The sequence below is a fragment of the Manihot esculenta genome, chromosome 2 (assembly GCF_001659605.2).
Source record: "Manihot esculenta cultivar AM560-2 chromosome 2, M.esculenta_v8, whole genome shotgun sequence".
Classification (NCBI taxonomy): Eukaryota; Viridiplantae; Streptophyta; class Magnoliopsida; order Malpighiales; family Euphorbiaceae; genus Manihot; species Manihot esculenta.
The window spans coordinates 8,553,163-8,565,260 of record NC_035162.2 but is presented as its reverse complement, the minus strand read 5'-3'; the positions used below and the strand labels follow the sequence as shown (position 1 = coordinate 8,565,260).

Genomic DNA, 12,098 nt, shown 5'->3' with positions numbered 1-12,098 from the left:
ATAAATTTTTATCCATTAAGTTAAATAAATTATTAATATTAATTTTAATGATCTAAAAATTATTTATTAAATTTAATAAAAATATTTATTTGTAAGTAATTTTATTTGAATTTAAATTACTAGTTGAAATATATTATTAAAATAAAAAATAAGTTAATATAATTAATTATTATTTCAAAAGTAATTTAATACTTGTTCTAAGCATTCTTATTATAGAAGTATTCATAAGTTAACTTTTAAGAAATATGTAAGTTTTAAATACCTAATAATATGTACCCAAAAAAAATTATAAAATTGTCAATAGATTTGACCATTACATTGATGATGACATGTAATACATTCAAATGAATCAAAATAAATCAAAATAATATATTAATTCGATTAAGTAATGAATCATTGAATAACTTATTTTTAGAATGTTATAAACTCGTTTACATTAAATCACACACATTAATTCGATTGTTCAAATTGCCGGCTCTAGATTAAATCCCAAACAAGTGCTCACACTCGATGTACTCAATTGCACTGAAGCGGCAAACTGTTGCTTTATTTTACAGTTGAATAGGAGACATGGCTCGTTTCTTCCACAAATTTACATCTTATCTTGGATTTACTGCAATCTCTCCATCCATCGACATGGATTCAGAGGTTACAATATCCTGAAGCTTTTCATCTGGTGGACAAAAGCTCTCCCCATCTGCAGCCCCTACAACGTCACAAACCTTCAAATCGAATTTCTGTAACACACCTCGACCACTTGCTAATTGTTTCGAAGGACCCGAGGAAGGGATTTGTTCTTCCGTAGGTGGCTTCTTATTGGAGACATCGGATTCCCCACTTTGTTGCTTTCTCTTAAAAATCCTCATTATTGCTCCAGGACAAGAACATAGCACATTGTCTGGTAGTTTTGTGAGGTCCATCATCATCATCTTCTTCTTTTTCTTCTTTTTGTTCTTGACTTGGCCCATGCACGAAACTTTGGGAGAAGTGGGTTCTCTTGCATCAAAGCTTAAACTCCTTGCTCTTCTCCTTACCTCCTTCGGGATAAGTGATACTCTTGGACTAGAAAGTCCTTTTCCAGCATTGGTTCGAATTGGACTTGGAGGTGGACTCAGAAAGGTCACAGGAGTCGCTGCTTTTGGTAGAAAGTTTAAGACTTGGCCTTTAAATTTCTGCTGTTTCCCCATCAAGATCACCTTGCCTCTCAGGAATTGGCTTGAAAATCCTGTTTCATGTCAGAGAAAGCGAGAATTTGAAGGCTAAGTGAGGCTGTAGTTGACTTTCTTAGCCGGCCTGAATGTAATAAAATACATACCCAAATACCTGGTCAGACACGTGCTTCGCGTGGTCAAATTCTGGTTCTGACTTTGTGAAAGCAACCTCTCTAGAAGAGAGCATTACACCTGGCACGTTTCCTTCTCCCTGTGTACCATTTCATTTTTCTAGTAATAGAACAAGCCACACAATTTTCAAATTTTTACACAGGTAATGAATATTATAAATCCAAAATTAGCCAGCAGCAAGTAGTCAATTACCAGACGCTCTAGTTCGTCTCTTGTATACGGCTGTCTAAGGAAGTCATTGCCAAAATATGCCCCACGTGAAACTACAACAACTTTTCAAACACTGATATAATATGAGCAAGAGCTCCACCACTCTCCTGTTTCCTCAAATTCTCATTGCCAACTGATGAGTCGAATCATCCTGGATTCAGCATAGACAAGAAATGAGAATCATCTTTGATTTCTCATCACTGAAGTACAAACGCCAAAACTCCACATTTCCCAAAAACAAATACATAAGCATTATTCAGATTCTTTATGATCAACATAAGTATATTTAGCTTCTTTATGATGAACAATCAATGGGAAAATAAAAAAGCTTGCCTCACTCCTAGAGGATGTATCCATCATCTCAGAGGGCCTCAAAGGAGGTGGTGGAATTGGAATGTCCTGAAGAATCATCCAATCTGGACGTGCATATTTTGGATTAAAACTCCAGTAGCAGTCCTCAAAACTTGTCCTTTTCAGAACACTAAGAACCTGCAGTGCAAATAGAGGATTAACAGCGTGCAAGTTGGACATAAGGCAGAAGATTTCCCAAAGTACAGGGAATTACCCTTTCAGCTGGAAGTATCTGCTTGCTTTCGACAGGTTCAGGTAGCTATTGCTAATCATCATTTTTTTTTCTTTTGAGCCTTGTACAGTTGTACTCACCAATCATCTTCACACCTTCAATGGTCATCTAGTGCCGCAGCTAGTACGACTCGTTATAACTGGTGCTTCAGTATCTTGACCGTGAACACCAATGTCATCACCACTATCCCATTTAACCTTGTTCTTGCATGCATCAAGAATCATTTTAAGCCTTTTGTATCAGATTCTTTATTTTCAAGCTTGCTTGAACTTGTGGTCGTCCTGCAGCAATGCAATCAAACACCATAGAAAAACGTCATAAATATGCCCTATGAATTTGCCGACTGATTTAGCAATTAAGCAGAAATAGATGACAGCTACCACTTTCTATGGCGCCTACTTGTGCATGAAGCTGCTAATTCTCATTACAATTATCAGTCATCCCTGGTGCGTACTATGTGAACTTAAAATCCAATTTTCCACATGCTTAGACAACTCGGTCAATTCACCAGATATCAGCTAGTTGAAAAACTATAACAATTTTATTTAAACGTTCCTCATCAGCCAGAATCTGGGAACAATTTAAAACAACAGTTAGCATGATGCAGCACTGTTTTCATAAAGCCTAAACGAAACATTGGCTTGGCCAACTCCAGATGATCAAAGTGACCTGGACACTCGGCCATGTTCGCAGTACACGTTTCACACTCCATCTTTCTATCAGTCAAGCCCAGTCTAGGATCACTTAAAACCCCCTGGCTTGGGCTTGCCCCTCTCTGTAGTTTGGCTGTGCTCAATTTGCAATACAGACATTCTGTCTCTGCCAGCAAACAGCAACATGATTCAAAAAAATTCCATAAAAGTTTCACAACATTAGCACAAGGAACACTAAATCCTGTGCGACAACACAAGAAGAAAACATACTAGTAATATATAGCAAATGATAACTGGAAGTTAAACCATAGCAATGAATTCAACATCTCTTTTTGCACATCTTTTTAATTTTTCAGCAGCGGAATAGACGGTAAAAGAAATAATGGGATAAAAGGGATTTTACAATCTCGTCAGGGCTAATTATGCCGATCTGCACCTTGCGGACTTTGGCTACCTCCGCCGACGAGTGTGGAAATCTCATATCCATTACGATCTGATAGTATAAGGGTATATATATACCCTAGGTTTTCGAACTATAACCGGAATTCGTTACAAAATGTCTCTAATTCTCAATTATTTGTCCTTCTTCAGGTATTTTTTCAAATTTGGTACCGTTCTGAAAATAAGTAGGGAGATTGGCAGCAAAAAGCCAACAGAACCCCCCAGGGAACGAAGTAAAGGGGACGGGACCGAAGGGCCTATTTATAGAGAAACGACTTGGATCACTGAAAGCGTGTTGTAGCTGCTATCGACACAATACGATCTGCCGTTGCTTGGCTATCAGAATTTGGCACTCCATATTTCAAACTACCGAAACGGTACGTCGTATGTGATAGAGAACCATTGAACAAACAGTGCTGGGTTGTGCTTCTGCAACCCATATAAACCGAGGAAAACTTGACCAACTCCAATTTGCATAATTACAGCGAATCTAAACAGTCATAAAATCTTATTTATTTATATTTTGAGTTGATATAAATCTCATATAGGTAAAATTTTATCTTCTAAATCACACTTTAGTTTTTGAATAAATAAATTAATAATATTTTTTTAGTTAAAAATGTTTTAATTTCATTCATTACCTTTATTGTTATAATAAAATCACAATTTTTTTGTTTTTAACATCACAAATAAATAATGAAAATAAATTAGTTTATTTAAAAAAATTTCTTATAAATTAAATTTTATTTTCTGCGAGACTAATAGTTTTAGACCCAAAAAATGTATTTTGACATCTTAAATTGCTATTTAATTTGATCGTTGTTTTTATAAAATTATGTATGAATTTTGTTGGCTTTCCAAGTTTATCTTTTGGTTCAAGCACAAAAACTGGAAGTTTGATTAATGGTTTTTGTTAACATGTCATAAATCAAAAGGTCTCTGTCACAGAAGCTGTATGAGATCATAATCTTCAAATTCTAGGAAAAAAGAACGCCAACTTGTACTAAGATTCTCTGAAATCCCCAAAACTAATAATTTATAAACAATAATACTGTTCTTAATATTTGTAGTTAAAACCTGCATGAGATTATGATTATAAAGAAAATCAATCTCAAACCCAAATTGAAATCACACAACCGTATAGACGACAATAGATTTTCTTGGGCAGAGACAACTCTACACAGGCGAGCGTCGGTGTGTGATTTATCTTAATTTTTTACACCATTATACACACCCTTAACCCACCTACCATTCAATATTGATTTGCCCCTTCACAAATATATATAGATATATATTTGCCAAAGGTGAGTCATTTTTAATTTGGTAAGAAAAAGGTCGGTCCTTTTTTATTTGCCTAAAGTCAGTCCAATTATTCAGTTGTCCACATTCAATAACTTCTGCAGATCGACATGCACATAACCAACCTTCTACAAATCATGAGTCAGATTTAATAAGGGATTTGTAAGCACTAACCAGCAACCCGATCTGCCAGTCAATTGAAAGTTAGGTTAGATTAGTAGCTCTGCTGTGTTTTTATGGAATTAGCTCTTCTTCTTTGATTGATATCTTCTTTTTTGCTTCTGGTAGTAACATATTTGACAATTTGAATCAACCAGAACGATGAAGCAAACAAACCTTGAAACAGAAAGTGGCAGCACAAAAAGAAAACCATCGATCCCCCCACCGCCACCACCACCACCATTTCCAAGATTCTGGGTTCGAAAAACTGCTCCCGAAAGCGTGACTAATCAAGAGATTGCCAAGTTTTGGAGGCAGAAGCACCTTAAGGAAGAGGATCACCTCCTTGCTGCTATCAAGGCAGCAGCACGTCTCAGAGCTCGCAATCTCACGGTAAGATCTCATATTCACACTTGCTCACTAATCACTCACCGGATAATCACATCAACACTACCAGGGATCTGTCGCCGGCCGGTAATTAGTAAACTTCCTTGACTTGGACTGAAGGTTTGTCTGGTGTAGGAAGAGGACTATAAGCAATTTGAAGAGTCCTTGAAGGATGAAAATGGCTGCAAGGATGGCATCCTCGTAAGTGCAAAAGATGAAAACAAGAAGGAAGTGCGCGTTGGTATAAAAGATTGGTCAGTTTACTTCTCTGACTGCCCATTATTTTGTACTCCATATTGTTTTATCTGGAAACTGAATTTTTCTACCCATAAATAATTAACGAGAATTAATAATCTCCAATTGATGAGAAATCAAATAATACTCACTCTTTGATGTTTTTCCAGTTGTTTTCTAATTGGATTATTTTGAGAAACATAAGCAGGTGGACCAAGAGCAAGTATGCTTATTTGAACCAACCAGCCATTGAGTCAATGGATCCAGCAAAAAGAAGAAGTTCCAACTATGTTCCAAATTGTTTCTCATTTAAGCCCACTCCTCTTTATCCTACCTCTCTTGGGGTCTTTTAAAAAAAAAAAAAAAAAAAGACTTCCTTTATAGTGCGCATGTAATCATACAATTAAGGTGATTAATGAAATATGTATTATGCTACATTATTCCTCTTAATAAAGTACGATGCTTAATCTGCTTCTTTTAATTCGGATTTAAGTTTCTATGAAAGCTTGCTTTTTTTTTTCTTTTTCCTTTAAAGTAATATTTCATTGATAAAGAAAAATGTTTAAGACCTACAACACAGAAATATAAAAGTCTATAGGATCCGAAAACAATATAGAGACCAGCCCAAGATCAAAACCAAGAGGCGAAGTCCCGAACTGATAGTACAAAGCCATCTAATCTGATCTAATCCTAGATTTGTGAATCGCTGACAACAAGAAAGGCAGTAAAATCACCGGCAGAAAGCTCCTTCAATAATAAAACTAGTGAAGCCGATTAAAGTCCTAGTGGAATCATTATTGAAATTATAAATTTTAAAATGATAAAAATATTTACTTAGAATAATTTCAATAGTTTAGCTCAAAAAAATTGAGCATCTTGTAATAAAGTCTTAGAGCATTCTTTGATTTAACGGCTATATGCGGTAGTTTGATTTACAGTATGTGATAGTTGTTAATTATTTAATAAAAATTTATTTAGCTTTGACTATGTAGATTAACTAATACAACTCATAATTAAAATATGTCTACAGATTCGGAGGAGGATAATTTTCTTAAAACAGTAATAATCGATGGAATTAATTCTAATTTTATAACTTTTTATGCGGAGTCAATCAATTCCGCTACCAAGCACCACAGCGGGAGATGCGTAAATGTTATTGACCTATTCCTCCACACCAAGCGGAGCGGTTCCTTGTGCTCTTTCAATCTCAATTGAGACGATATTTTTCACCGCAGGCGGAAAAGAAAAGGTTTTGTACGCCGATTCATCACCCCTGCCAAATAAACTAGACGGAGAGAACCGAAAGAAGGAAGGAAAAAAGAAGCAAAGGATTCACAAGTCTAATGGATCGTCAACCAAATATTATTTATTTAATACTTTTATTATTAAATAGTTAGAATATAAAACCTATATTTATTATTTCAAAATTTTATTCCTTTGTTGGAATGAAAAATTTTTAAAAATTTTAATTCAAATAATTTCACTTTTAACAATTCTTTTATTTAGAATAGAAGAAAATTTTTTTTAGTTTAAAAAATTTTCATTTTAAAATAAATTATAAGTCTTATATTTAAAAAATTCATTTAGATTTTTTATTACAAAATAAATTATGTCAAATACAAATATATGTTATTGAAAAAAAAATTCTAATACAATTAAAGATGACAGTAATTATTAAAATTAAAACAATTATTTTTGTAAATAATAAAATTATGGTATAAATTATATATATTATATAATATGATTAATTGATAATTAAATGAACTAACCATGTAACCGTTTGCATGGAATAATTTTTTTCCGTGGAGATGTGTCGGCTGTTTTGGGTGGAGAGGTTCGGTCTCGTGAATGATGTCAAACCAAAAAAACAATAATAATAATTAAATGAAAGCAATTTGTCACCCCATATACTTCTTGCTCAGGTTCCATCTCCGATCTCTCTCAATCTATCAAAACCGATTTCTTAGTGTTTCTGTTTCCCAGTTCCGATATTCGATGCTCAAACAACACAATTGGTTAATTTCTTAGTTCCGATATTCGAAGCTCAAACAACACAATGGCGAAAGGAAGATACTCTCGCCTTCAAGCTCGAAAATCATTTTCTTCGACACTGATTCTGATTCTCGTCATGTTCACATTCATAATTCTCATACTTGTCGCCTTTGGAATGCTCTATCTTCCTAATAATTCCGCTGATTCATCTCGCAAAGCCAACGATCTCACCACCATCGTCCATAATAAAGTGGACAGGTAATGTGTTCGTGATGTGATTTGATTCTGATTCTCCTCATGTTCACATTCGTAATTCTCATACTTCTCGCCTTTGGAATGCTCTCTCTTCCTAGCAATTCCGCTGATTCATCTCGCAAAGCCAACGATCTCAGCACCATCGTCCATAATAAAGTGGACAGGTAATGTGTTCGTGATGTGATGTGATTCTGATTCTCCTCATGTTCACATTCGTAATTCTCATACTTCTCGCCTTTGGAATGCTCTCTCTTCCTAGCAATTCCGCTGATTCATCTCGCAAAGCCAACGATCTCAGCACCATCGTCCATAATAAAGTGGACAGGTAATGTGTTCGTGATGTGATGCTAATTTCAGTTTTGTTGAATTGGAATTAGGATCTTGTTATTTAATTGATTGTGTATAATTGCAGTAGTGAGAGAGACGATGGGAGACAAGAGCACTGGGCAGAAGTGATCTCTTGGGAGCCTCGGTCTTTTATCTATCATAATTTTTTGGTCAGTTTTATTTTTTTGTTTTCCCCTTTCGCTCTCGGTCAATTTTTTGACAAAACATGCCATGTTAATTGCGGTTCAATGGGATTTCTTATTTAGTTCAACTATTGGGTTTTTGTTTCTTTTCATAATTTAGGCTGCAACTAAATGGGAAATAGGAAATTCGTCTATATCTGAATTTTTTTGGATTCTTTTGGTTTACCTGTTTCTCTCACTGTTTAAGCTTTCATGAATTCCCAATTTTATTTTTCGGGTTGAGAAATTATTGATCAGCAGTTTAAATTTCTTAACCAAGTGATGCCACTCAAATTTGGTTGATTATTTTGGACAGAGCAAAGAGGAATGTGATTACCTGATTAATCTTGCCAAGCCTCATATGCAAAAGTCTGTAGTTGTTGACAGTAAAACCGGAAAGAGTAAAGATAGCAAGTGAGATTCATCCACTTTTTCTTTGGTATTCTTGTCCTCATCTTCCTTATATTCCAAATTATTGATTTGCAGGGTGCGTACAAGCTCTGGCACATTCCTTCCAAGAGGTCGTGATGAAAAAATCAGGGAAATTGAGAAAAGGATTAGTGACTTCACCTTCATACCTGTAGGTATGACAGTTTGAGCTCCATGTCTCTGATTTTTTTAACTGCACAAAGTTGTTTCCCCAACAAATTTTGCTTCTTTTATTCTGTGCGCCCCTGGCCCTATTACTCCTACTCCTACTCTTTCTTTCCTTTTTCCTTTTTCTTTGGCACTTAATGTTATTTGTTTGCGGTCAACTTCTATTACTATGCACACTTCTTTGTATCATTTCAATTACCGTTTATGCCGTACATCAATGGCACTTTTGGATGGTAAGAAGTTTAGCCATTATTGAAGTGCAAAAGTGCAATCTTGTGAATTGATATAAGTAATAAGGTGTATGTGACCTACTTGTAGAGCTGAGGAAAATATATTTGCTGCTAATTGTAACATAATGTCATATAACGGACTTGTAGTACTGTATGCCCTTGGAAACAGAGAAATAGGGAGAAAGAGACAAGTAGACTGGGTTGAGAAAAGAAATAGAAAGCGAGAAGTAACAGAGAGAAATAGACAAGAGGAGAGAGCAGAAAGGGATGCGTTTGGTTATTAATAATATTGGATATTGTCCACCTTACACTTGAGTTCCTATCTATGCTACTTTTATCTTATTCTACTGCTGGACTAATCCACACTATTACTATTATTTCCTTTGTTATAACATTCCCCTCTCCTTAAATCATTATTGTCCTCAAGAATGAAGAAAATGTTAGAAATTGAAATGAATTGGACTGATTGTTTGAATAGGGATCTTTTCCTTGTATTCTGTTAAAGATCCTATCCTAAGCCTTCCCCACTTGAATTGGTAATCCCAATTTATTTCCAATACTCCAAGAAGTGTCAGGCCTTATGTAACTTGAATCATGCAGCTTGAAGCAGCTTTTTGGATTCTTTGACCATGACTTGATTGTTTTAATCACCCAAAACAGGAAAACATTGATAGGAAAGATTTGTTTCTGGAGGAAGAAGAGGGTTCTTATTTGCGAAAGAGAATTTTGAGGGAAAGTCAAGAAAAGAAGATAGAAGAATTTCAAGGAGAAAAGATGTGACAAATTTCAGGAAGAAAGGAAGATTTTTCATGAAAGGGTCCGTCAAAAGGAAAGAAGAAATAGAGCAAAAGAAGGAAAGAAATATCACGGATAGAAGAAAGAAAGAATAGAGGCAAGAAAGGAAGAAATCTCAGGGAAGAAGAAAGAAGAGAGAAAGAAACCCAAATCTGGGCTTGCAATGCAACTTAGAAGATTCACTTTGCAGCTCCAGCCCACTTGGAAACCTTTTTTTGATACCACTTTGTTATACAACACACCTGTAATGCCCCTCAAACTGATACAGGAGAAAAAGATAGGTAGACAGGGTTGGGAAAAGAAATAGAAAAGGGAGAAGTAAGAGAGAGAATCAGAGAAGAGGAGAGCAGAAATACAGATAAAAAGATAACTTTGGTTGTTGATGATTTCGATATTCTCCTTTTTAAAAGTAACATCATACTTATAATACTTGTCCTATTTTACTGCTGGACTAATCCACTACTGTTATATTCCTTAGTCATAACACATGAATTGCTTATCTTAGGAGAGCAATGGAGAAAAAACTCTATTTTTTCAGTATCTGCAGTATGAGCACTGGCAACACTGCTCCCACCTCCTTAGTTTGTTTCACAGCTGTCAAAATAAAGTCAAAATGAAATGTATTACACTGCAAATAGAGTTGAGCAGAGTTTATTAGTTTCATTCCATGTTCTGGGATTTACCATAGGTGACCTCACCTTAGCACTTGTTTAAGAAAAGAAGTTTAGATATTAGAGGTCCTGTCAAAGGCTTCATTTCTTGTAATTTGCTTTTTTCATTCCGATTTATGTAAAATTTGATGTTTATTTTCATGTGGCTACACAAGTCGACTTAACTTATGTCAATGTAATGTACAGAACATGGGGAGGGACTCCAAGTTCTCCACTATGAAGTTGGGCAAAAATATGAGCCTCATTTTGACTACTTTAAGGATGAGTTCAATACAATGAATGGGGGTCAACGCATAGCAACCCTTCTTATGTACCTGTAAGTGGGAGTGTTTTATTTTCCAATGTATTTTATACAAGTCCTCTTTTGTTCTTTATGTAATTTATCTTCTTTGTCCACTGTTATATGCAGCTCAGATGTGGAAGAAGGGGGTGAGACAGTGTTTCCTTCTGCCAAAGGGAACTATAGTGCAGTGCCTTGGTGGAATGAGTTGTCTGAATGTGGAAAGGGAGGGCTTTCAGTTAAACCAAAGATGGGTGATGCATTGCTTTTCTGGAGCATGAACCCTGATGCTTCTCTGGATCCTTCAAGTCTGCATGGTTAGTGCACATAACATTAGAAATCTATATGATTAAGTTTCAAATATATATGTGCTGATGTGCCTTTAGCATACCTGCATATTATTATACATTACATGCAGCCACGAGTTCATTTTCATGCTTAATTTAGTGATCCAGTCTTTAAGTGATTAATGAATCAACTTATATAAATAATAATATTATTATTATTCTCTTCAGGTGGTTGCCCGGTAATTAAAGGGAATAAGTGGTCAGCCACCAAGTGGATGCGTGTGAATGAGTACAAAGTCTGAGTTATAGTTTTAAAGGTGATTATCAGTCCCCTGATAAGAGAATTATTTGTGCAGTTACTTTGACATTTTTTTGAATTTTTTTATTTGGTTAAGCAACATAGTCTTAGTCTTTTGTGAACTCATTATATTTTAACTACAATGATTCTTTTCGTAGCTTCAAAATCAATAAGCTGTAACCCTTGAAACTAAGGATTAAAAAAGATCTGTGGGAGTTGAGTATTTGTTGCACAATTCAGGAAGCTAGTAAATAAAGTTCAGCGTGAAGTTTCCTTCAAGTCCAAAAAATGGACAATCAAGCCTAGTAGCCTACTCTTCTCTGTATCTTAGTGTTATTCATAAAAGGATTTTGGTGTTTAGTTTTCCTGCCTGTACAGTGTGGATTGCAGATGTCACATTCTAACCCTTAGCAGCAATGCTTATCTTTTGTGCAGTTAATTGAATGACTAAACATGTGAATTGTAATTTGACCCTCCTGAGAGAGAAATCTAGTGCTAACAGGCATCAAGTGAATGTGTAAATCTTCTCGTATACAGCTTGTGCTACTTGCTGCTTGCTGCCGTAAATTTTGATTCAACTGCTGGGAGCCTTTTCGTTGGACTCGAGGACAGAAGAGTTTTGTTTATGGTAACAACGGAAATAGGTTGAACATAAAGGAAAACCCACATCTTGATTTTGTAACTACTATTTTTCCCCCCAATAATAAATGCCTGTTGAAGTATTTGTTTTGTCCATTAATAAATTTCTGTGGAAGATCTTTTTGGTCGACGTTGCATGTCAATTGTTGGATTTTACACAAAAGGAAAAGAAAAAAAAAAGGAAAGAAAAAAGCCATTCCGACGATTGCAGAGGTGCTCCACCGGCTAAGAATTCA

General features: G+C 35.3%; 3 protein-coding genes across 16 annotated transcripts; 2 read left to right on the top strand and 1 right to left on the bottom strand.

Annotated features, from left to right (window-relative positions):
- Positions 1–345: 345 nt before the first annotated feature.
- LOC110608497 (uncharacterized protein At1g76070-like) lies at positions 346–3,655 on the bottom strand. 8 transcript variants are annotated; one of them, XR_006349248.1, is made up of 4 exons: positions 3,193–3,655; positions 2,119–2,949; positions 1,536–2,042; positions 1,192–1,442 (listed from the first exon to the last, which is right to left on the bottom strand). XR_006349248.1 is itself a non-coding variant. In XM_043952651.1 (2 exons), exon 2 carries the CDS (start codon positions 1,185–1,187, stop codon positions 600–602), a length of 588 nt encoding a protein of 195 aa, XP_043808586.1. In that variant the 5' UTR covers positions 1,188–2,042; positions 2,119–3,634; the 3' UTR covers positions 346–599. The 8 variants fall into 8 exon arrangements, 1 of the variants encoding a protein (XP_043808586.1); XR_006349245.1 differs by having other exon boundaries at positions 2,119–2,706; positions 2,806–3,654; XR_006349242.1 differs by having other exon boundaries at positions 2,119–2,955; positions 3,193–3,654.
- A 913-nt stretch (positions 3,656–4,568) lies between these two features.
- LOC110608522 lies at positions 4,569–5,790 on the top strand. The gene is made up of 4 exons (XM_021747768.2): positions 4,569–4,737; positions 4,847–5,081; positions 5,211–5,329; positions 5,518–5,790. The coding sequence occupies exons 2-4, from the start codon at positions 4,851–4,853 to the stop codon at positions 5,660–5,662; spliced, it is 495 nt and encodes a 164-aa protein (XP_021603460.1). The 5' UTR covers positions 4,569–4,737; positions 4,847–4,850; the 3' UTR covers positions 5,663–5,790.
- A 1,358-nt stretch (positions 5,791–7,148) lies between these two features.
- LOC110609583 (probable prolyl 4-hydroxylase 10) lies at positions 7,149–11,992 on the top strand. 7 transcript variants are annotated; one of them, XM_021749266.2, is made up of 10 exons: positions 7,151–7,559; positions 7,655–7,720; positions 7,816–7,881; positions 7,969–8,053; positions 8,382–8,479; positions 8,552–8,649; positions 10,545–10,674; positions 10,768–10,955; positions 11,154–11,242; positions 11,761–11,992. In XM_021749266.2, exons 1-9 carry the CDS (start codon positions 7,366–7,368, stop codon positions 11,225–11,227), a joined length of 999 nt encoding a protein of 332 aa, XP_021604958.1. In that variant the 5' UTR covers positions 7,151–7,365; the 3' UTR covers positions 11,228–11,242; positions 11,761–11,992. The 7 variants fall into 7 exon arrangements, with proteins under 7 accessions (XP_043810038.1, XP_021604958.1, XP_021604957.1 ...); XM_021749265.2 differs by having other exon boundaries at positions 11,638–11,992; XM_021749264.2 differs by having other exon boundaries at positions 11,382–11,992.
- The last annotated feature ends 106 nt before the right edge of the window (positions 11,993–12,098 follow it).

Coding starts and splice junctions, on each gene's coding strand:
- LOC110608497 (XM_043952651.1), bottom strand. CDS start 1,187: ATGGGGAAACAGCAGAAATTTAAAGGCCAAGTCTTAAACTTTCTACCA.
- LOC110608522 (XM_021747768.2), top strand. CDS start 4,851: ATGAAGCAAACAAACCTTGAAACAGAAAGTGGCAGCACAAAAAGAAAA. Junction 5,082..5,210: donor TCAGAGCTCGCAATCTCACG/GTAAGATCTCAT, acceptor TGTCTGGTGTAG/GAAGAGGACTATAAGCAATT. Junction 5,330..5,517: donor CGCGTTGGTATAAAAGATTG/GTCAGTTTACTT, acceptor AAACATAAGCAG/GTGGACCAAGAGCAAGTATG.
- LOC110609583 (XM_021749266.2), top strand. CDS start 7,366: ATGGCGAAAGGAAGATACTCTCGCCTTCAAGCTCGAAAATCATTTTCT. Junction 8,480..8,551: donor GGAAAGAGTAAAGATAGCAA/GTGAGATTCATC, acceptor ATTGATTTGCAG/GGTGCGTACAAGCTCTGGCA. Junction 10,675..10,767: donor GCAACCCTTCTTATGTACCT/GTAAGTGGGAGT, acceptor TGTTATATGCAG/CTCAGATGTGGAAGAAGGGG.